Here is a 25,813-nt window from a genome sequence, read left to right on the forward strand (position 1 = left end):
CGGATATCGCAGGTCCGGAGTAAAAGTCGGATCGTTTTGGGTAGTTGAATCGAGCTCGGGCAGCAGGACAGGTAGGCACCTCAGTAAAGCTGCTGAGGTGTAGAGGGTTGCCTGGGGATTGTTGCAGTATCTCTGCTCCGTATGTAGGTTGTTATGATTTTTTCAATAAAAATAATTTAAAGGTGGAGCATAGTTTTTTTTAGGTTCATATTTAAAGGTGAAATAAAAGCTGGCTTCTTACTTGCAAAGAGGGATCAAGAGGCCTTGCAGATGGTTGCATGCAAACTATGTTTTGACTCCCAGGTGGAACCACCAGTACCCTTTTTGTTCTTCATGCATTGAGAGAACTTTGTGTTACAGGGATAGACTTTTTGATCATGAGCCACCATTAGCTAAGGCGGATGCTGTTCAGGTGTCTCCTGTATCAGATATGCCGCAGCTTTCTCCTCAAGCGTCCCAATCTTTTCCGTCTACACATGCAGTGCCCTGCATTTCCTCGCACAATCTGGTAGGATTTTCTTTGCAAGACATTGCTACCCAGATATCTTCTGCAATATCTGAGGTGCTGTCTGCTTTTCCCATACTTCAGGGAAAGCGCAAGAGGAAATTTAAAGAATCCGTGAGTAAGGTTTCTGATCAGGTTGTAGCTAGCCAAAGTGCCCCTTCACAAAAGTCTGAGGAGGAAGACACTTCAGTAGCATCTGAGGATGACATCTTAGACTCAGACAGTATAATTCCTTCTTCTGTTGCTGAAGTTGTATCCTTCAGGTTTAAGCTGGAGCACCTCTGTCTGTTACTTAAGGAGGTTTTGGCTACCTTGGACAACTCCGATTGGACTGTCATAGTCAACCCTAAGAAATCTAGTAAACTAAACAAGTACTTTGTTCCCTCTGCGGTGGAGGTTTTCCCTGTACCAGACCGTGCTACAGAGATTATTGCACGGGAGTGGGAGAGACCTGGAATTCCTTTATCTCCATCTCCAATTTTCAAGAAAATGTTTCCAATAGCTGACTCCATTAAGGAGTCGTGGTAGGAGCGATCTCCACTTTGGCCAAGAGAACCACTATTCCCTTAGACTAGAGGATAGTTGTTCCTTTAAGGACCCTATGGATAAGAAGTTGGAGGCTTTGCTAAAGAAGATGTATGTTCACCAGGGTCTCCAATGGCAGCCTGCAGTGTGTATTGCCATTGTCACCAGTGCGGCAGCCTACTGGTTTGATGTGTTGTCTGATTCTATTCAGGCAGATACTCCTCTTGAGGAGATCCAGGACAGGACTAAGGCTCTTAAGTTAGCCAATTCCTTTATCACGGATGCTTCCTTACAAGTCATTAAGTTGGGAGCAAAAATGTCTGGCTTTGCTGTACTAGCTCGCAGACCCTTATGATTGAAATCCTGGCTTGGCTGAAATTATTTCAGATATTAAAGGAGGAAAAGGGTCTTTCCTCCCACAGGATAAGAGGAATAAGCAGAAAGGGCGTCAGAGTAATTTTCGTTCCTTTCGAAACTTTAGAGGTAAAGCTTTCCCCTCCCTCTTCCAAGCAGGAACAGTCCAAGCCTTCCTGGAAGCCCAATCAGTCTTGGAACAAGGAGAAGCAATCAAAGAAGCCCGCAACTGATTCAAAATGAGCATTAAGGGTCTGCCCCCGATCCGGGAATGGATCCAGTAGGGGGCAGACTTTCTCAGTTCGCTCAAGCTTGGATACGAGATGTCCCGGATCCTTGGGCGGTGGACATTGTATCCCAGGGGTACAAGCTAGAGTTCAAGACTTTTCCTCCCAGGGGCAGGTTCCTCCTCTCAAGATTATCTGTAGACCAGATAAAAAAAGATGCGTTCTTAAATTGTGTTCAGAATCTTTCTGCTCTGGGAGTGATAGTTCCTGTTCCAAGGCAGAAACAGGGTCTGGGATTCTACTCCCATCTATACGTGGTTCCCAAGAAAGAGGGAACTTTCAGACCAATTTTAGACCCTAAATGTCTAAACAAGTTCCTCAGAGTACCATCCTTCAAGATGGAAACTATACGTTCCATTCTTCCTTTGGTCCATGAGGGTCAGTTCATGACAACCATAGCCCTAAAAGATGCGTACCTTTCATGTTCCCATTCACAAGGATCATCATAGGTTTCTGAGGTTCGCCTTCTTGGACAATCACTTTTAGTTTGTAGCTCTTCCGTTTGGACTTGCCACAGCTCCCAGAATTTTCTCAAAGGTTCTGGGGGCTCTACTGGCAGTGGTCCGATCTTGGGACATTGCAGTGACGCCATATCTGGACGACATTCTGGTTCAGGCGCCGTCTTTTCAACAAGCAAACTCTCATACGGAGATCTTGTTGTCTTCGCTCCCACGGATGGAAGGTGCATCTGGACAAAAGTTTGCTGGTCCCAGCTACAAGGGTAGTGTTCTTAGGGACCATAATAGATTCCCTATTGATGACAATATTTCTGACGGAGGACAGAAAATCAAAGATTTTCGACTCTTGCCTTGCACTTCAGTCCTCGTCTCGGCAGTCAGTGGCTCAATGTATGGAAGTAATTGGGCTGATGATTGCTTCCATTGACATCATCCCGTTCACTCGGTTCTATCTCAGAGCTCTGCAGTTATGCATGCTAAGACAATGGAACGGAGACTATGCGGATCTGTCTCATCTAATAGTTCTGGATCAGGCAACAAGAGACTCTCTTCCGTGGTGGTTGTCTCAGAAACACCTCTCCCAGGGATCTTGCTTTCGCAGACCTTCATGGGTGATTGTAACCACGGATGCCAGGTTGCTGGGCTGGGGAGCAGTCTGGGGCTCGTTGAACGCTCAGGGTCTATGGGCTCGGGAGGAGTCAGGTCTCCCCATAAACATCCTAGAACTGAGAGCGATCTTCAATGCTCTACTGGCCGGGCCTAAGCTAGCTTCAGCCCGGTTTATCAGCTTTTATTCGGACAACATAACATCAGTGGCGTACATCAACTACCAGGGAGGAACTCTGAGTTCCTTGGCCATGACAGAGGTGGCTCGAATTAGTCAGTGGGCAGAGAACCGCAACTGCTGTCTATCTGCGATCCACATTCCAGGAGTGGACAATTGGGAAGCAGATTTTCTGAGCAGACAGACTTTAAATCCCAGGGAGTGGGAATTCCTTTTGGAGGTGTTTTCCAGCTTGACCATCAAATGGGGTCGGCCGGAGCTGGATCTCATGGCTTCTCGGCAGAATGCCAAGCTCCCGAGGTATGGTCAAGTGATCCACAGGCTGTCCTGATAGATGCTCTGGCAGTCCCTTGGAATTTCAGTTTAGCATACCGGTTTCCCTAGTTTGCTCTCCTTCCACGAGTCATTGCTCGAATCAAGTGGAGAAGGTGTCAGTGATTCTCATAGCACCAGCGTGGCCCTGCAGGATCTGGTATGCAGACCTAGTGGAAATGTCATCTCTTCCCCCTTGGAGACTACCTCTGAGGAAGGACCTCTCTACTTCAGGGGCCCTTCCTTCATCCAAATCTCGTTTCTCTGAAGCTGACTGCTTGGAGATTGAACGCTTAATTTTATCCAAGCGTGGGTTTTCCGAGTCAGTCGTTGAGACCTTGATCCAGGCTTGCAAACCTGTGACAAGAAGGATTTATTATAAGATATGGCATAAATATCTGTATTGGTATGAATCCAGAGGCTACTCTTGGAGTAGAGTCAGGATTCCCAGGATTTTGTCCTTTCTCCAGGAGGGTGTGGAGAAGAGTTTGTCAGCAAGTACTCTGAAAATCTTTTTGTCAGGCCTTGGTCAGAATCAGGCCTGTGTTTAAACCTGTTGCTCCTCCATGGAGTCTTAACCTTGTTCTTAAAGTTTTACAGCAGGCTCCGTTTGATCCTATGCATTCCTTAGATATTAAGATGTTATTTTAGAAGGTTTTGTTTCTTGTTGCCATTTCGGCTGCTTTGAGAGTCTCAGAACTCTCAACGTTGCAGTGCGATTCCCCTTATCTTTCATTCTGATAAGGTGGTTATGCGTACTAAGTTAGGTTTCCTTCCTAAAGTTGTTTTGGACAGGAATATTAATCCGGAAATCGTTGTTCCTTCTTTGTGTCCTAATCCTCCTTCTCATAAGGAGCGTTTGCTGCACAACCTAGATGTTGTGCGTGCTCTGAAATTCTACTTGCAGGAGACTAAGGACTTTCGCCAGTCTTCTGCTTTGTTTGTATGTTTCTTTGGGAAATGCTTGGGTCAGAAAGCTACGGCTACTTCTTTCGCTTTGGCTGAAGAGTATAATTTGTTTGGCCTATGAAACTGCTGGACAGCAGCCTCCTGAGAGAATCACAGCTCATTCCACGATGGCTGTTTCTTCTTCCTGGGCCTTCAAAAATGAAGCTTCTGTGGGACAGATTTGCAAGGCTGCTACTTGGTCCTCTCTGCATATTTTTTCTAAATTTGATACTTTTGCTTCGGTTGAGGCTTCTTTTGGGAGAGAGGTTCTTCAAGCGGTTGTGCCTTCCGTTTAGGTTACCTGTCTTGTCCCTCCCTTATCATCTGTGTACTCTAGCTTTGGTATTGATTCCCAACAGTAATTGATCATGATCTGTGGATTCACCGTGTCTTAAGAAAGAAAACTAAATTTATGTTTACCTGATACATTTATTTATTTCTTGACAGTGTTTTTTGCAGACAATTCTTTGTTATCTAATCTTCAGACGCCTCTATACCATGTGTTATTTCCTTTTCTCCTTTTTCATTCGGTCGAATGACTGAGGTTTGTGGGAAGGGAAGTGATACTTAACAGTGTTGCTGTGGTGCTCTTTGCCTCCTCCTGCTAGCCAGGAGTGATATTCCCAACAGTAATTGACGATGATCCGTGGACTCACCGTGTCAAGAAAGAATTACATTTATCAGGTAAACATAAATTTTGTTTTTATATGCCTTTAAATTTTAGCCAGGTGGTTCAGTAACAATCACCCGGGTGGTGTGTCCATTAAAGGGACATTGTTCACTAGCGTTTTATTTACATAAATGTTTTGTAGATGATCCATTTATATAGCTCATCTGGGAGTGTTTTTATAAAAATGTATAGTTTTGCTTATTTTTTAATAACATTTTGCTGGTTTTCAGACTCCTAACCAAGCCCCCCACAATTTGAGATGTAGACCCAAGTCTACAGATTCCTGCTTGCTTCTCTTTTTATATTGGGTCTTATAATGGGTCTTTTCGTTTGCAGGGGAAGGGGAGGGGGTTGTCTACTCTTCTGTTTTCTCAGCCCTTTTCACTGGTGTCCCAGCCTAACCTCATCAACAGTGCTAAACAAGGAACTTCTAAGTAAGTTTTGGGGAAAAAAAAAATTAAAATAAGTATATGTGGATATTCTTCTTTATAGCAGTGTCTTATTACATGCACTTATATGAAAATTGGTGTATACTGTCCCTTTAAATAGGTCTTGGGGAGAACACTGCATTTTTGTTTTGAATATAAGTTTCTGAAATCTGAAAAAAAAATCTTTCTGAAATAAAAAAAAACTATGGAAAATATGACAAACTGCAGCTAAATTATCTGTAGCGTGTTATCGCCACTTGGATCTTTTAAGCATGATGGGTAATAAGGCCTCATATAGAGTTAAAACACTGCTTTTGATTTAAGCTTATTAGATGATGTGCTTTGTAGATCTGCTTCACTGATGATTTCATTACCGTGCCTGTGCTGCTGAGATACCTTGAATTGTTCAAGTAAATTATTATGTAGAATATCAACATTTTTTTTTTGTAATGCAGATATGTGTAAAGCTAAACGCAAAATTCCCCACTGTGCAGAAGTTGTAAAAAAGTTCTTGCTGAGCAATTTATGTGAAGCAAACGTGGTGCGATAATATTTTCTCTCTCTTCCTGTTTTGTTCACATTTCTGTCTCAAATGCCGCAGACGTTTTTCGGTTTTGTAACGTAAGTAAACTTTAGTAGATATCTGTATATTTGTATATATATTAAATGAAATAAAATGCCTGTTTTCTTGTCGAGTATTGTCTGATAGTGTTTGATTGCAAATACCCTCTTACATGTTTTATAACATGTAAAGTATTAACCTATTTTTCACAGGTCAAGAGTGTGCCCATATCACTATGTTGTTGTTGTTCATAACTATACTACCTAGGAGTCTGGATATTGACCTATGTATGACGTATTAAGTGTTTTTGTCCACCTTTTAGCGCACTACAAGTAGAAAACCTCAGAAAAATATGATCCACAGCACTTTAAAGGGACTTGAAACTCAGCATTTTTTATTATTCAGATAGAGCATGCGATTAAAAAAAATTAAAAATCCAATTTACTTTGTTCTCGTATTTTTTGTTGGATAGAATACCTAGGTAGGTAGCGCACGTGCCTAGAAGAACTATTTGGCAACAGTTTGCTTTTGACCACTCTTTGGCACAATTATTGTTAAAATCTTTCTTTCAAAACTGCTGCCATATAGATGCTTTTCAACAAAGGATCCCAAGAAAACTAAGTAAATTTGTTAATGGAAGTAAATTAAAAAGGTTTTTTTTTTTTTTTTTTTTTTTTTTAATTGTACACTGTATCCGAATCTTGTTGAGTTTCACGTCCCTTTAAGGATTAAATTGTGTATGGGTTTATGTAACTCTATCTTTTTCTTCATTTTCAAGGACATTACTCCAGTGGTACCTGCTTCTGCTTCTATGAGCAGAAGAGAGTTTAGAAATCTTCATTTTAAGGCAAAAGAAGATGATGATGATGATGACTTCATTCATGAAAATCAAATCTAAGTAAGAATTAACACAACAACATATACAGTTCTTATATCTAAATATTTTTAACAAGTTAAGTTAAACCAGTGATTCACAATTTTTTTATTTTTTAAGAGACCCTATTTATGTTCTCTTTGGCAACCTAAGGACATTAAAGGGACATGATATCCAAGCACTTGAAAGCACTTGAGAGTGATGCAGCATGGCTGTAAAAAAACGACTAGAAAATATCACCTGAACATTTCTATGTAAAAAAAGATATTTACACCCCCTGTAAGCAGCCAATCAGGGTGCAAGTCCTAGGACTTGCAAAGGAATGTGCATCTGGCATGTGTAGGTACTGTCATTCAGTTTAAGTAAGTTTACTGTGAAATATCACAAGATTTCAGTGAAGTCTCATGAGATCACAGCAAAGCAGTGGTTCCCAAAGTTGGTGGTACTGCTCCCTGGGGGCGGTGGGATTACTGAGGGGGGCACTAATAGTCATAAGAGGTGGAAGGGGGCACTGGAATTACCATAGGGGGCACTAGTAAGAAAGGAATAGAGGAGGATGCTAGTGGGTCCCTTCAAGTATAATTATAATTTTGTTGTGGTTTATCTTAAATGCTCAAAGAAAAACAACTTTTCTTTCCAATGGCATGGAGAGTCCAAAAATGCATTCTAATTACTACTGGGAATTCAGCTCCTGGCCACCAGGAGGAGGCAAAGAACACCCCAGCAAAACTGTTAAGTATCACTCTCACTTCCCATAAACCCACAGTTATTCTTTGCCTTGTACATCGGGAGGATGTGCGAAGATGGTGTCTGAAGATATAAATCCTTTAATGGGTACTTTTCCCTGCAAGGAAGGATTGGAAATATGCTGTGTTCATGTAATCCTCTTTAGTAAGAAGAGTAATGGTGGCTTTTAACAGTTGGAAGACGGCGAGGTGGTCCTTGCTTACCTTCCAACATTTATTCTACCCCTATATAGAAAACTATGGTTGGTTACTCTGCTTTTCTTTTTCTACAGGTCCCTGTCAGCGGTCGGATAAGGCTTACAGATCTGGAGCTGCCATGACTGCTCCACAGCAGAAGACCCTGGAGGGTAAGTCCTTTCTTATATGTTCCATGGAGAAGTATCAGAGACAGGACTGGGATTATCAGGGACCTAGTGGGACCTGTTCCGCTCAGGAAGGGTATGTATATTTAAATTATATATCCTCTAGTGTTGGATATCTTGCGGCTAAGCAGCTTCCTGGACTATCCAGTGAAAATGGGTTAGCCGCTTCTACAGTCTTAAAGATGGGTCAGAGGTATTATGTAAGGACCCAGGCTTCTGTGTATTATTCCCTCTCACTCCTATCTTGGCCAGGCCAGTTGTTATGTGGGCTAGAGCTACACAAGGGGACATGATACAAATGAGATTCCTCATGTATTCCCTGTGTTTAGGGCTACTACACAAAGGGACTCAGTACTCTCGATTGTAGGGTAAAAGCCTGCATCTTTTTTTTGCGCACTTGAATGGCGCAGGTTATGGCCTATTAGTTGTCAGGTTGTTATTCCAGTGAGCCTTTCTTTTCCCTCTAAAGCTGTGATCGCGGCAGTCAGCTGCTTCAGTTAAGTCTTTTATTTAAGAGTACAGGATGGGCTGGTGTGAATGAAGACACAGCGTTCCAGGTCTGACAGCAAATTTAAAGAGGGGACATGTTATACTTTTGAGCCATATGGATGAGTTTTGAGGGACATTTATTCAGTGCTATTGTCGCTCTGTTTCCCTTAGGGAGTTTATTATTATATATTGGATATGTTATAAGCATTATGTCTGCTTATTTTATCCTTTGTCGGCTGTACATACTAAATATATATTTAGGGATTATTAAATGTTCATCCTAATCTTTTTACAGTAGATGTATATTCTGGGGATTATATAAGCCTTACGTCTGCCTATTTTTTATTTAGTCTGTTGGCAGATTAAATGTAGGTTTTTAGGGATATTAACTGTTGCATTAATTATCCCTACCTTTTAGAGTTTAATAGAGGTAGCTATAAGCATTATGTACTGCTTATTTCATTCCAAAAGGCATGGAGAGTCCACGACTTCATTCCTTACTGTTGGGAAATACAACACCTAGCCACCAGGAGGAGACAAAGACACCCCAGCCAAAGTCTTTAGTATACCTGCCACTTCCCCTGTCCCCCAGTCATTCTTTGCCTTTCGTCACCATAGGAGGTGGTAGAGAAATGTCAGAAGATTTGGATAGTCCTGTAATGGGTATGATGTTCCCTTCAAGAACCTCAGTGAGAATATTGATGAAAGTTAGAGTCTGGAGATACAGGGAATGTTTTTTCTGCGATCACATCCAGACTGCTGCCTAACAGCTCCCGGGGCAATCCGTGTTGACGAGTTTTGCTGCTTGCTGTTACACACTCAAGTCCATGTCAGGGGCATCGCTACAAGACTGTCACACTTGAGATGCTGTGCCTGTTCCACAGCATAGATCCTGGAGGTAAGATCGTTTTATATACAGTATACTCTTTTGCTATACAGGGTCACAGTGTGGCTCCTTTATGCCTCGATAGGATCAAGAGTTAATATCTCCTTCAGGGAGATTATTTGAACAGCAAGTGGATATTTATAACTGCTTTTATGTGAGTGTTTTTGGCTCATAGACTATGTTCTTTTGGCTTGGAACAAACAGGTTTCACTTTCGTGTTGTACAGCTCATAATAGCTTGGCGCCTTTTTCATAGCAGGGGAAGTCCTGTCCTACGCACTACGTGACCGGGTGCGTTCTTTTAGTTTTTCCTACGATCTTGCTGAGATCATTGCTCCTAAGGAGAGCATTTTCTCTGTTAGCTGTCTGGTTCTAGCAGGTGGTGAGTGCCCCAGCCTTTGGGATTATAAAGGTGTTTACTTTTTTGTCTGTCCTTCTGTGAATATATCCTAGCTATGGAGGACTCTGGTATTTTATTAGAAGGTTCCGCTCCTTCTGTACTGATTAATAATTCCTTTTTATATTGTGAGGAGGCCGTGGTTTGCCCGCCTGCTCAATTTTGTTAATTTTACCTAAGCACTATTCTAAAGTCTACGAAGGGAGACAAGCCTGCTAATTCTCATAGCGCTATTAGCCCCTCTGAGCCGTCTACCTCTCAGGAATCTGGGTCCCGTGAGATTACTACCCTTTCTACACTACCCGCTCCACATGCAGTTCCACCACAGCTTATCTAATCCTCCATCAGGATGGGTCTTTTTTCCTGCAAACTTTACTGTGCAGTTACAATCGGCGGTGTCTACAGCCCTGAGTGCCTTACCTCGCTCTAACAAACGCAAGAGAAAGGTTAAACAAAGTTCTCCTGACTTAGTTATCTAAATATTTGTTGGATTTAGCTACTATGTCCCAGCTATCCAAGGATGAGTTAACCTCTGTAGCTTCAGAGGGTGAACTTTCTGAGTTGGAGACTCCTGTTTCTAAACCTCCTTCAGCGGAGGAACCCTCCTTTAGATTTAAAATTGAACATTTGCGTTTTTTATTAAAGGAGGTTCTGTCTACGCTAGAGATTCCAGAGGCTACACTCCCCGAGGAACCTAAGATCCCTAAATAAGACAGGGTTTATGAAGACAGGAAGGTCCCTCTGACTTTTCCTGTGCCAGTTAAGATGGCGAACATTATTAGTAAACGGCTATGGTGGAGAAGGATTGTGACGGATCATTATAATACAGCACGGACCTGAGGGAACATATGGTTTTAACTGTATGATCAATTCCATGCACATTTTGTTTTTTAATCTTGCAAGTGGCCTTTTGTTGTTTTGCACACTTACGCTCCAATAAATGATTTACATCTAGTTGGGTTGTGCTTGTTCTCTGCTTTCTTCCAGTTCTCCATGATCGAGTGGATTGAGAAAAATATCCACTAATATTTCAGGCGGCAACCCACCTTCCCGGGCTTCTACAAAGGCGACGGAGGAAACAGAGAATCGTAGTGGTTCATTTTCTTACTTTGGACTACACCTATCTGAGAATTAACGGCTGTACTCTTTCACTTTGGCCAGGGTTGATACCGGCACTTCTGTTTCTTCTGGAAAAAGTCCAAACAGACTAAGAAGCCCGCCGAAAATAAATCGGCATGAAGGGGCAGCCCCCGATCCAGGATCGGATAGAATAGGGGGCAGACTGTCTTTTTTTTTTCAGATGCTTGGTTCCAGGATGTACAGGATCCTTGGGTCCAGGAGGTTGTATCTCAAGGATACAGGATAGGATTCAAGTCTCATCCACCCCGGAGCAGATTCCTTCTCTCCAGTCTATCTACAAGACCAGAAAAGAGGGCTGCCTTCTTAGGTTGCGTACAGGATCTCTCCTCTCTAGGAGTAATTGTCCCGGTACCTACAGCAGAAAGAGGTTTGGGGTTTATTTCTCACAGATCAGAGACGTTGCAAGCTAACTTCTGCATGTCTTGCCCTCCAGGCCTGCTTGAGACCCTCATTGGCTCAGTGTATGGAGGTGATCGGACTCATGGTGTCCTGTATGAACATCATTCTTTTTGGCAGATTCCATCTCAGATCCTTACAACTATGCATGCTGAGACAATGGAACAGCGACCATTCAGATCTGTCTCAATTGATCGTGCTGGACAACCTGTCGAAAGACTCACATTCTCTTGGTGGCTCTGTCCAGATCATCTGTCCCAAGGCACGTTCTTCTTGAGACCGTCCTGGGAGATTGTGACCTCTAACTCAAGCCGTTTAGGGTGCCAAGAAGGCACAAGGCCTGTGCACTCAGGAGGGGTCCTCCCTTCTGATCAATATTTTGGAACTCCGGGCAATCTTCAATGCCTTGAAGGCTTGGCCCCTTCTGGATTTGTTCCAGTGTATCAGATTCCAATCAGACAATTTAACCTCAGTTGCCTACATCAACCATCCAGGGGGAACGAGAAGTTCCTTGGCGATGAGAGAAGTATCTCAGATACTAGAGTGGGCGGCGACTAGAGATAGGAAGGCCTGGAAAAATTGGGGAAAAAACATTTATTTATTTTCAGGTGTTTTTCGCAAGCCGTTTTTTGTTTTGTTTTACAGAAAAATTGAAAGAAAATATGTAGAGTGGAATATGTTCTTTTACAATGATAAATATGTCTATGACATGGTAGTCAAACTATATAACAAAAAGACCTTAATGAAAGGCTTCTGAGATTTTATGTAAAATCTCAAATCTTAGCAAGTTCTCTCAGCTGAAGACAAGCAAATCCTGTACTTCTCAATGCAATTCTCAAATAAGAGAAATAAGCATTTCTGCCTCTAGGAGGGCACTGCAGGGAAAGGCTTCAGTTTAGTTTACTTGTGGGCTCCATCTTGTACCTCCTACAGTGGGTGATTGTTGATGTACAGTAGATGATAGTTTCTGTCCTCTCACGCCTTAATTGACAGGTAAGAGGTTACATTTTTCTGACAAATGTATCTTTATAACCTTTATCTAAATGATTCCTATTAATGTTCTCCCTATCACAGCATAACGTTTATCTATAGTCTTGCCACTAAATTGCTTTTTGTTCCTCCTCTTAGTAAAATGGCGACACCAACTTCTAGAGTTTGGAAACATTTCCAGTGCAATTGCTGCTGAGAGCAAATGTTACAAGGATGACAAACACATCCTTGCATGCCAGAGGTGAAAAGTTTTGTAGGCTGTGGTGCCCTCAGAATAGGGTCCGCCTCTTTTTTTCACGTAATTCCTTCAGTGTCCTCTGGAGCTTGGTTATAGTTTTCCCAACAGTAAGGAATGAAGTTGTGGACTCTCCCTGCCTTATGGAAGGAAAATATAATTTATGCTTACCAGATAAATTCCTTTCCTTCCTGGCAGGGAGAGTCCACGACCTCATCCGTAATTTATTTTTTGATGGGCGGCTCCCTTTTTTATATTTTTTCTTCTGGCACCTTTATACCCTGATGTTTCTCCTACTTTTCCTTGTTCCCGCGGCAGAATGACTGGGGGATGAGGGGAGTGGGAGGGATACTTAAGCCTTTGGCTGGGGTGTCTTTGCCTCCTCCTGGTGGCCAGGTGTTGTATTTCCCAATAGTAAGGAATGAAGTTGTGGACTCTCCCTGCCAGGAAGGAAAGGAATTTATCTGGTAAGCATAAATTGTTTTCTCTAAAGTTGATTTATTGGGGCTGTAGTGCAAGTATGCTCCAAACTAAAAAATCAACTTGAGATCTCCCACTATGGCAATTTAAGACTCCTGCTAAGTGACATAAAACCAGTGAATGGGAAACTGGTATCCCTTCATTAAGCCCATCCATCGGATTAACAGAAAAGTAAATACTAAATGTAGTTTAGAAGACTTGCTCGGTGACTATCAACTCGAAAAAGCTGGTATCAGAAGATAATTCAGTTTTAATAACATTTATTTTTTTAAATTTGAATGTTTAATTGTTACTCCTTTAGATTATATTGTGTCATTATGTTATTAAAGGGACATGAAACCCCAGTTTTTTCTTTTACGATTCAGAACATACAACCTTAAATAACGTTTCAATTTACTTCTATTATCAATTTTGCTGAATTCTCTTGGTATCCTTTGTTGAAGGAGCAGTAATGCACTGCTGGGGGGTAGTAAATACACCACGTGAGTCAATGACAGATACAGATCTGTGGAACCACCAATCAGGAGTTAGCTCTTAGTAGTGCATTGCTACTGATCAGCATACCTAGATATACTTTTACAAAATGGATAATAAGAGAACAAAGCAAAATAGATAGATGTAAATCAGTAAGTTGTTTAACATTGCATGCTCTATTTGAATCATGTAAGAAAAATTTGGGGTTTCATGTCCCTTTAAGGGTTGTGCATTGCAGGGGCCCCGTTTAAGACTGCTGCTACTGAACCTGTCTGCAACATCAAGGCTTGCAGGGTTAATTAATCCTGACCAGATCCGATTGGGATGATTGGCAAACTCTGCTCTTGCGTGATTGGCTGTGCAAGAGCAGGGACATGTCTGCATAAGCAATTGCTCTCTGCTTACTGCAATGCCCAGAAGACTAGGTTCCAGGAGGCAAACCTTGCCCATCTGGTCTTTAATAAATGGGGCCCCTGGTCTAAATAATATTTTTATGGGTTATGCTAGTGAGCGCTGATGGTGAGTCTATAAACCAAGTGGGCAAGTGACCTGAAAACGTTTGGGAACCACTGCAGCAAAAAAATGCATGACCTCAGCACTGCTGATGCTGATTGGTTATTGCTGTTTTGTTTTTTTCTTGGGGGGGGGTCCAACTTGTTGCTGGACAGCAGCTGAAGTATAACTGTTCACAGAACATTTACTCTGGTGAGCTGAAGAAAATTTGAGGTAAAATATCTTTCTTCTTAGATGTTCAGGTGATATTTTCATGGCACATTTTTACAGTTGTGCTGAATCTCTTTCAAGTGATTTCGCATATGAGTATGATGTCCCTTTAAAGCCAAGCATAATAGCTATGAATTTTACATTTCTGTTTTTATTTCTATAATATACCAAAGAAAATTGTGGGTGTTTTTTTTGTTTTTGTTTTTTTTTAATACCCAATTACCCAATAAACAGTGATAAGTGCAGGAACTAATTTACATCTGTCATGTGATTGGCTACAGAATAGTCTAACTAGACAAGCTAATTAGGTTGTGTCAGCGAACTGTTGTGGGATAGTAAAATCCTGCAAATATTTCTAAAATATAAGATTTATGTGCAGCTTTTTGTAATACAATGCTTAAAGGGACAGTCTACACCTTAGTCATCTTAAAGTCTTACCTTAGATTAAGCTGCAAATAGCCGCCTGCACCCTTTTCTATATCATTCAGCAGGAACAGTAAAAAAGTAATTTTAAAATGAATATTGTTAATGGACAGTTTGAAATGGCTGCCAAGTCCAGCCTACTGATGACATCATGATCTAGGCTGCATATGGCATCCAATCACTGTCAATGTTATTCAGCAGAATGCCTAGATGCAGCCCAGACTGTGATGTCATCAGTGGGCAGAGCTTGGCACCCATTTCAAAGTGACCAGAAACACTATTCATTTTAAAATAACTTTTTTACTGTTCCTGCTGCATGATAGTGAAAGGGTTTAGGGGGATATTTGCAGCTTAATCTAAGGTAAGACTTTAAGATGACAAAAGTCTAGACTGTCCCTTTAAATCCTTTTTTTTTGTTTTACTCAATTATTCAGATAGTGTAGATTTTCAAAACAATCCAATTTACTATTCTGAAATGTATTTGTTTTCTTGATATTCTCTGTTAAAAGCAGTTAGGTAGGCTCAGGAGCGTGCGAATGTCTGGAACACTATATAGCAGCAGGCTACTTTTAATCGTTGTTGAAACACTGTTGCCATCTAGTTCTGAAAATTGTATAACATTTCTTAAAATCCATGTTGTGCTCTAGACATGAGCACGCTACCTACCTAGGTATGCTCTTCAACATAGAATACCATAGGAACAAAGTAAATTTGTTAATATAAGTGAATCAGAAACCATTTATGTTCATCTAGCTCCCAATAGTGCTTTGCTGCTCCTTCAATAAAGGGCACCAAGAGAATGAAGCAAGATTGTTAATAGAAGTAAATTGCTTAAAAATCTAAGCTCGATCTGAATAATGAAAAAAATATATATTTTTTTTGGGGGGGGGTCCTGTCCCTTTAATGCTCCTTTAATTTAATATAATGAGATAAGTAAAATACGGGCAGCTAAGAAATATATAAGCAATAAAGGCAGTGTGTGTCACTAAAAACAATTTAGGATTAAAGGGACATACAATAAAACATACAATTTTAAACAACTTTCTATTTTACTTCTATTATCAAATTTGCTTCATTATTTGGGTATCCTTTGTTAAAGGAGCAACAGGGCACTATTGCAAGCTAGCCAAATACATCAGGTGAGCCAAAGACAAGACATAAATGTGCAACCACTAATCAGTAGCTAGCTCCCAGTAGTGTATCTTGGTATGTTTTTCTACAAAGGATACCAAGAGATCAAAGCAAATTGTGTAATATGATCACTGTATGTTGGAAGGTTGTTTAAAATTAAACACTCTTTCTGAATCATGAAAGTTTCATTTTGACTTTAATATCCCTTTAAGAGAGTTTGTGCTCATCCAAAGATATTTAGAACACTTCATCCACTAAGCTAATTATAGGTGACCCCCTCAGCTGATAACATTGAGACCTTAAGGTGCCCAACACCCTTATTGAGAATCACTGGATTAAACAATAGTTTTTATTGGGCCGTACCATAGTAATCTGCTTAAATATTGGTTTTTTTTATGTTAAAAAATGCTTTGAATGTTTATGTATTTTAGGTATGATTCTCTCTTTTTTTTTAGCTTCAATAAAAGTTTTTTCAGGTCAAGCCCGTAAAGGGATTGTGGGAGAAAACTGTGCATGACTACATTTTTTATTATTTTAAATACATAATGATACCTTTTATATGTAGCTTCTTAGTCCAGCTTTTTTAATTCTAAATAAGCGTATTAAAGTCTACTAGAGTGTGTATCTATAAATAATACAGGACTGGAACTGTAAATAACACTTTATTCAATATATATATATATATATATATATAAGCAAGAAAGGCACTCTCCGTGTTAATCACCAAAACTTTACTTAGGTGAACGTTTTCGGTGTTGCCACCGTCCTCAGACCTTACAAAACAACAAGTAAATAAACAATTTATGTGCATTACCTGGTACTGATCCTGCTAGTGCGTGTGGCGTCCCCTCAGCGCAACTGCGCATGCGCAAGAGACCTTACAGAGGCCCTAGAGGGTCAAAAAGTTACCAAGTGAAAAAATTAAAATCGTATAATAATATAACCTTCCCCAGCATACAGCATCATATTAAGGTGACAAGGTATTAAATATGTACTTCATTTACATGAAATATGGTGTATAATGGAATATGGTATTGGATGTTATCAATATTTTCAATCTGCATTATATTTATGCGGTGCGCATCTTTGTAACTATGTGTCTACCGCTGCTATAGCAGAGATCAGTGCTAGACATAGACTCCACAAATTTGGTCACATAACTGTTCCCACCAGTCCTAATCTATAGCTTTGAGCAACATACATCACATAGCGCTCTAATGAGGTCCCACTCTATCCATGGATTGTTTACATATATATGTGTGTGTGTTTGTATATTTATAGATATATATATACACACACTTCTTTGTGTGTTTGTGTATATATGTCAATATTTTAATTTTTAAATTACCCCTTTAAATACATTGTTTGTCTCAATCTGATCTGATCTTTCACAGCAAGAAATATGCCAACTTTTTGTCAACTCTCTTGCTAGAATAACTGATTTAATTGGGTTTAATTACTTTGATTAAAGGGACACTGAACCCAAATTTTTTTCTTTCATGATTCAGATCGAGCATGAAAGTTTAAGCAACTTTCTAATTTACTCCTATTATCAATTTTTCTTCATTCTCTTACTATCTTTATTTAAAAAGCAGGAATGTGATGCATAGGAGCCGGCCCATTTTTGGTTGAGAACCTGTGTTATGCTGCTTATTGGTGTATAAATGTGAGCCTTTAATAGGCAAGCGCTATCCATGGTGCTGAAACTAATATGGGCTAGCTGCTAAGATTTACATTCCTGCTTTTAAAATAAAGATAGCAAGAGAACAAAGAAAAATTGATAATAGGAGTAAATTAGAAAGTTGCTTAAAGTGTCATGCTCTATCTGAATCATGAAAGGAAAAAATGGGGTGTTTCCCAGTAACAATAATTTGTGCTTCTGCCTTCACCCTGATAACACCAGGAACAGGAAAATGTACACAAGCTTTAAAAGGCCCATCCCTCAAGTTCACTTGGCTCATTGTTTTTTAATTTCAAAGGATATACAGTTGGGAGAGAGGCTCATTTGATGGAGTGGTAAGCTGCTTTACACTGAGTTGTGGAAACGGATTTGGATGTATTCTATAGTTAAATATTTTTAAAGAATTTTTATACAGAGGGCCAAATTACGAGTTTAAATTGCGCTCTTATTACAAGTTGAAAGAAAATGCGATCGCCTGAGCGCAATTCAAGTTAACGCTTGTCGGGTTAGCGCGCACTCAGGGCTATGGTTAACTGTTTCACAAAACACATCAAAAATGCTTTACAAAGTACATTTACATTTATAATAACACCATCTAATAAAAAAATGTAAAAAAAATATTGCACACAAAAGTTATAAGTGCTCAAAGATATGAGGTTTTCGGGTGTTAGGGAAAAAAAAAAAGGCAGGCAAAGGGCTTTAACATTGAGATATCTTCATGTTGGGTTAGCTCCCTTGAGAACATCAGTTCAGGTTAGCGCGTGAATAGGATGTTTTTTCTCCCCTGACTTCTATGGGGAATATGTTATCGCACACGCGATATTCAAATTGCGCTAGAAATAAGCTGTTTAGTTCTAGCGCAACTAGCGCTCTAGGGAAAGCGCTAAATAGTGCTCCAGTAATCTGGCCCATAGTGCTTAACAGTGTACTTAAATACACATTTAGGTATTGCATGCTAGGAACAGATGCTGGATCTATACACAAAGAAACAAGGGGCAGATGTAATATTCTCTGGTCGGACAAGATCCGCAGGGAGTGAACCAGTGTGGCTGACAACACAACTTGTATCTATCGTTGCACCTAATTGCACACGAGCAGGGCTTGCCAATCACCAGTGTCAGATCAATCCAGGGGATTTTAATCTGCCATCCCTGAGGTGGCGGAGAGGGTTTTAGAAAGCAGCAGTCTAGATCTGTGCTTCATAAATATCAGCTGCGGGCTTGCATTAGCATTTTGATAAATCTTCCCCTTAGGCCCTGGGAGATTTCAGACTTTTTTTTTTGATCCAGGTAGCAGTACTGGTGTTTAGATGGGTATTCCAGAGAAGCAGTGATGAGGACACATTAAGGTAAGCACTTCCATTAAGTGACTTTTTTATTCCATCATTTTTATGACACTGGGGTTACACATTATTATAGGTAAATGATTGTTACGTGAATCAGATGTGTTATCCGTATATCTCTTGACTTCCTATATTTATCATTATGCAAGACGCCACCATTTTAAAGAGAACATATTAGAAGAAATAATCTCTTCATTTCCTTTTGTCTCCCTTTTTTTCCCCTCCAATTGCCGGGGGCTACTTTTAATATATTTTTTCTTTCTCTCTTGCTTTTTTTCTCTACATCTTCTTTCTCATTTCCTCCCCCTATTGGCATCCCCCTTTCCTTCAAATATTCTTCCCTTCCTTTCTTAGTCAGTTATTAGAGGGATATAAACTCAAATTGTTTTCTTTCATGATTCAGAACATACAATTTCCATCTAAAGGGGAGGAGAGTCCACAACTTCATTCATTACTATTGGGAATTAAGAACCTGGCCACCAGGAGGAGGCAAAGACACCCCAGCCAAAGGCTTAAATACCTCTCCCACTCCCCTCATCCCCTAGTCATTATTTGCCTTTTGTCACAGGAGGTGGCAGAGAAGTGCAGAAGATTCTGAGGTCTCTTATGGAGGGTATTACTCTTCACAATGGTACAGGAGTTTTAATTAGCCCTATAAGGCTTCTCAGTGAGGGCTTGGGTGAAAGTTATAGTCCGAAGTTGCAGGGAGAGTCTCTTTTACGAAACCATCCCAACTCATATTAACATCTCCTACAGCAATCGGGATTGACGAGTTTTGCAGACTGCTTTCTTCTCTCAAGTATATGTCAGGAGCGCTGCTATGACCTGTCACACTTGAAGGGCCGTGTTCCTGTTCCACGGCGTGTATTCTGGTAAGATCGTTTCATTTTATACACAATGTTAACATAGTAGACAGGGCCACAGTGTGGCGCCTTTTTATCTTTACAGAATCCAGGGTTAATATTTCTGGTAGGGGGATTATTGAACAGGGGGGGTTTTATACATGATATTGTTTATTGTGTCATTGCTGCGCTGTGCGGGATAAAGCTCTGGCAATGTGTGGAACTATCAAGTTCTTTTCCGGGAGTTTTTGCGCGGTCCTTTTTTGGCGCGTTTTCTCCTTTAGGCAGGGGGCGGTCCTGCGATGCACCCGCGTGACTGGGTTGTGCTTTTCACTTCTGGTCTGATCTGCGACTGAGGAGACAATGCGGTTTCTGTAGGAGGTGGTGAGTGCTCGGCCATTGGCGGTTATAAAGGTGCATGTTAGTTTCTCTTTTATTCTAATAAAAGCGTAAGCTATGGAGGATTATGAAGCGTTAGAGGATACTCCCTCTTTGACAAAGTCTCATACCTGTGTTTATTGTGAGGTTCCGGTAGACCAGCCTGCCCAATTATGTTCCACATGCCTTGAGAGGGTCAAGACATCTAAGACTAAAAGAATATCTAGTACCACTGAGCCATCCACCTCTGAGGGTTCTCCGTCCCATGAGGCGCGTTCCCTAGTTGAGTCCCCTATTGCACATGCAGCGCCCCGGGGTCCGACTGTTGCTCCTTCGGGAGAGATATATTGGCCGCCAGATTTTGCAGATCAACTGCAGATGGCGGTTACTTCATAATCTAGATGTAGTCCGTGCCCTGACGTTCTATCTTCATGCTACAAGGGACTTCAGACAATCTACATCTCTTTTTGTTGTGTATTCAGGGAAGCACAGGGGTCAGAGGGCTTCTGCTACTTCTTTGTCTTTTTGGCTGAGGAGCTTGATCCGTTTGGCTTACGAGACAGCGGGACATATGCCTCCTCAGAGGATCACAGCTCATTCCACTAGAGCGGTGGCTTTATTTTGGGCCTTCAAGAATGAGGCCTCTATGGAGCAGATTTGTAAGGTGGCTACCTGGTCTTCCTTGCATACTTTTACTAAGTTAAACAAATTTGACGTTTTTGCTTCTGCGGAAGCGGTTTTTGGGAGAAAGGTTCTACAGGCTGTAGTGCCCTCAGATTAGGGTCTGCCTTTTACCCTCCCGGTTTCATTCAGTGTCCTCTAGAGCTTGGGTATATGTTCCCAATAGTAATGAATGAAGCCGTGGACTCTCCTCCACTTTAGATAGAAAACATAAATTATGCTTACCTGATAATTTAATTTCCATCGTAGGGAGGAGAGTCTACGGCTCCTGCCCGTATCTCCGGTGGGTGGACCTAAATTTAATTTCTCTTCTGGCACCATTTATACCCTGATGTTTCTCCTACTGTTCCTGGTTCCCTCAGGAGAATGACTGGGGGATGAAGGAAGTGGGAGAGGTATTTAAGCCTTTGGCTGGGGTGTCTTTGCCAGGTTCTTAATTCCCAATAGTAATGAATGAAGCCGTGGACTCTCCTCCCCATGATGGAAATGGAATTATCACGCAAGCATAATTTATGTTTTTAAACACTTTTCTCAATTTACTTCTATTATCACATTTCATTCCTTTTCTTGGTATCCTTTGTTGAAAAGCATACCTAGGTAGGCTCGGGAGCAGCAGTGCACTACTGGGATGTAGCTAATGAATGGTGGCTGCACATATATGCCTCTTGGTTCACCTGGTTTGTTTAGCTAGGTCCCAGTAGTGCATTGCTGCTCCTTCAACAAAGAGAATGAAGCACGTTTGATCGTAAAAGTAAATTGGAAAGTTGTTTACAATTTTGTGCTCTATCTGAATCATGGGAGAAAAAGTTTAGGCTTCATGTTCCTTTTAAATATCACTATACACTTTAATAGTGCCCAACTCCTTAGTAGTGGTCGGTTCATTATTAAAGTGTATATAATCAAAGTGGTGTATTACAAATTAATATATGTGTGTAGATATATGTGTGTGTGTATGTATATATGTATGTATATATATATATATATATATATATATATATATATATATATATATATATATATATATAATGTACGTCTTTATCAGATCTATAGGCTTTTTTGTACCGAAGTGTTCAATTTCTTTAGAGCAACGTCATCACATACTTTCTCTCCTCAATATCACAATTTTAATGTTGCATTTGTGTTCATTTAACCTATAGTTTGATTGTCCATGTGAAATAATTCCAGCACCTGTGTTACTTTAAATAGATTTGCGAGTCATCGGGGTCCTGCAACCAACTTACTTGTATTCAAGTAAGCTAACACAAAGCAGCCGCACCACCTATTGAATAAACATAGCTTTTAATGGTCCAAGGCTTGCAAATAAAATTTCAGGTATTAACCCTTAATCATATTGATTATTTTTGATTGTGACTTTTCAACATATAGATCCACCCACAGGATCTTTAGCGTGATCCCTAATTTTAATACTGCTATCATCCCTAATGAAAAATGTTCTCCTATTAATACTGCAATAATTTAAATGGACCAAAACTAGTAATCCTATTACCTGTACTGTTCTGTCTTGTAGTAGAAAACAGTAATCTTTTTTTTTAAATACAAGCCTTTTTTTCTGTCTTTTTAAATATTGTCTAGATCTCAATCATCTCACCAGCCAGTATTATTTTTTTTTTATTGTTTTCCTACTGGATTAATTTGTGTTAGTTGTTTTATAGTTGTTATAACAATCAGTCTTCATTGTAAAATGTATTTGTTGTGACTTTATTTGTACCTAAGCAAGAGCAAATTTTTTTTTTTTTTAGAAGAAGAAATAAATCTCGCTTCAGTGTATGTTGCTTAGATATTACACCAAATTGTTGTAAAAATGTATTGAGCACTATAAAATACATTTATAATTAAAGGTATATTAAACAGTGCTCATTTAGTAAAAAAAACAAATATGTTAAATCAAAGTAAACATAATATGGAATAGATTGTGTAAAAAAACAACAGAAATTCTCAGTGTAGGGAGACTTTTGAAAACCTAAGTTATTCCCATGTCAGTTCTGGGCATGAGCTATCTAAATCTCCCTCTTATCTAGTCTATTCACTAGCCTAGAAGTTTTGTGACATCAGGCTAAGATAAACCTTCCTACAAAGACCTTCTCCTCCTTGTTTGGCTTTGACAGGAAGTCAGACACTGCACAAATGTAGTTTAAAAAATCTTATAAAAATAAATCAAAAGAAGACGCCCATAGCGTAGTATAGTCTTAAAACAACAAATGTGGTAAGTAGGTGTGTAAAATTCACTAACATTTCTTGAAGCACTTTCAAGTGCTGTAAATCGCAGGCCAGATATTCAAGAGTAGTCTGGCTAACTCGCCTCCCGTGTCAGGAACCAGATCAGAGGTCTCCTTCTCTTCAGCTGGCTGTAGAGACTTTTTCTAGAGTGATTTATAGGGCACAGAGCTGCTTTTCTCTCCCACCTGGATGCAGTGAGAGGAGGGAGGAGATGCTCAGCAGTGGGAGATAAAAGCCGCTCTGTGCCCTATAAATCACTCTTTTGGGGAATATAAGGGAATATATGTGAACTAATTTCAAAGTGACTTTATACCATTGTTTATTATCAGAAACACAAGTCTGCATTGATCACCAATTTGACATTTTATTTGTCTTTGTATCCTTGAGATATATCACCTGGGGATATATATACACCCACATATTAACAAGTGTGTACCAGTATAATTAAATATTTGTTATAGTAAAATTTATTAAAATAGATTAATAATACATATTGTAATGCTTTCTATTAAGTATAAGCAACTATTTAGTGTTTTTTTAATACTTCGGATCATCCATTCATTACTGCAGTTATGTGTTTAAACTTTAAAAAGTTGTATAAAAATTAACATGATAGGAAAGGGTTAACTGGAGAATCTAAGAGCTGCAATGAATTATAAAGTAAGTCACAAGTAAAATTTTGTTAGTTGCTAAAAAAAATTGCGAGCTCGCTGTTGCAATCAGTGCTCCAAAAATTAACCAGATATCAGATCTCTGGTTCATTTTCAAAATATCCCCCAATTGCCCCCAATTCACTACAGTGTAGTGAAGTTCAAAATATAAAAAAAAAATAGCATTTTTTTTTTTTTTTTTAAATAACTGCACAAAGCAGTTTTTAGGGCTTAAAGTGTGGGGATATAGGGGGTTAGATTAAAAAAACGTCAGAAAAGTGCCTTTACATAGCAGTCTATGGGGGACTGTGTGTTTCCTATAAACTATATATGTACATATTTATGTGTTATATGAATATATACATATATATTTGTGTTGATAAACTTGGAACACCCTCCCGCTGCACCTCAGACAAGCAACCGCCCTAACTAAGTTCAGAAAGGACCTCAAGACCTGGCTCTTTGACTGAACTGCAACTCTCAGCGCCTTGAGACCCTGACCCTTACTGGTGAATAGCCGCACTTTACAAGTACTCAATAGATAGATATTAACACATAAATATATATTTATATATTCAAATATACTTACACTTTGCTACGTGTCTCACGGCATGAGAACAAGGCTCCCATTGGTGCTTATGGAATCGCTCTCTCGTGAGCGCAAAGCTTCCAGGCATTGTGCACGCGAGGTCACGTTTGCATTGTGTTCAGCTTTTAATACCAGCGTACATTTGCGTATGCTAGTATTACTGAGTAGAGAGCAAATATCGAAATCGCGCAACTAATATTTTTGTGCTCCACTCGTAGTCTGGTCCTAAATCTGTAAAAACACCTGTAACTTATAGTTTACCCAATCCAAGTGCAGGAATTACAGACGTTCTGGATTTATTGCAGACATGCTCTCTAATTCAAACATTATCACTGCAGATGGCTTGAAGAATAACATTGTCCCTCAGAATTTTAGAAAAGGAAATTTTAGCTGGAGAGCTGTTTCTTGCTATGCCGGGTTCTGGATGTGAAGGAGAGACTTCTAAGTTACAATACAAAGATTTTTGATCATTGTCCCATTAAGCACATCTTTGTGTTGCTTAGACGAGGAGCATAGAATTTAATTAGGAGTGGTTGACATCGCCCTGTTGTACAGTTTTTTAAATTCGGTAGATAGAAGGAAGTGTGTAGAGCGAGAAAAGTAAAGAGAGGAATAAGAGTTGGGGTGGGGAGAGGGCGATTTTTTTTTATTTTTTTTTAGAGAGAGATGCAGTGTATTTATACTGTCTTTCTGAGAGATGTGGCCTCACTCCAGTCAAAGATCTCTAAAAAAAAAAAAAAAAAATAAGTTACAGGGGTTGGGCTGGACCTGGAGAATGGTAGAGGGGTTAGTTGAACTTTACCACTTGGACAGAGCAAGGAGAGAGGTCCAGATCATAGATCAGGGGGCAAGCGATTGCTGTCTCATACACTGAGGAGTAAGATCTAGGCAGGGGATATACTCTAGTGAAAAAGAACACCTGATGAAGGCCTGTAGAGAGAGAGAGAGTACAACAGTTGGAGAATGCTATTTTCAGGCCCCTTCTCAGAAACTGGTTGCAGGAAAAGACCACACAGGCAGAGTATTCTTTGGGGTGAAAAAAAAGCTCTCTGGCAAATATAAATCAGCTCTACTATGATTACAAGTGTGGAATTAAACTGAAGATTAGCAGGGAACAGAAAGTGGCCCCAACACTCCGCTTCAGCCATTGGGAGAATTTAATAGAGCCCGCACATCTTTCCTAGTAATTCGTTAACAGAAGGTGGAAATGACACAGCTACAGAACAATATGCACTACAACAAGGTAAGTTATATTTTTCATTAGCCGTGTGCATTTGGAGGTTTTGGATGCCTCCGAATGTGGAAGAAGGCAGCCGCTCGCAGCATTGGGGTCTTTTCAGAGACGGATTCCTTCTTGTGTCTTAAAGTGTAACACATTAAGATCTATGCAAATCCAGATCTTAGTGTTGCACTTTTATTATGAAATCTGGATCCGAAAAGAGACTAATGCCGTGAGCGACCGCTGCCTTCCGTATTCGGAGGCATCCAAAACCTCTGAATGCACATGTCTATTTTTTCTAGAAAAAATAATTAAAGAAATTATAAACTTACTATTTTTTTATTTTTTTCTTACTGTATAGGATCATCACAAGACACCATACTGGAAAAATAATGGAAAAAACACCAGGAGGCAAATAGGCATGAGTATGATGAACTAAACCAAGTAAAACCTCTTGTCTTTCTTTAACAGAGGAGGAATCCACTTTTTCTCGTGCCACTAATATCCCACACTTTAAGGATATATCCCTCCTACCCAGGGATAGGCAAGGTGTCCGTACACGAACACTGTTGTCCATGACTGACCCTTGCAGTGTCCGCCACACAGTTTGCGGTG

At 40.1% G+C, this 25,813-nt stretch overlaps 1 protein-coding gene across 1 annotated transcript in view; it reads left to right on the forward strand.

Moving 5' to 3' along the window:
- C8H1orf174 (chromosome 8 C1orf174 homolog) overlaps positions 1–25,813 on the forward strand; it is a 177,627-nt gene that overhangs the window by 107,165 nt on the left and 44,649 nt on the right. Inside the window, exon 3 of the mRNA XM_053690406.1 lies at positions 6,612–6,731. Within this exon, the coding sequence (XP_053546381.1) occupies positions 6,612–6,731 (120 nt within the window). The remainder of the gene's footprint in view (positions 1–6,611; positions 6,732–25,813) is intronic.

The sequence above is a fragment of the Bombina bombina genome, chromosome 8, assembly GCF_027579735.1.
Source record: "Bombina bombina isolate aBomBom1 chromosome 8, aBomBom1.pri, whole genome shotgun sequence".
NCBI lineage: Eukaryota > Metazoa > Chordata > Amphibia > Anura > Bombinatoridae > Bombina > Bombina bombina.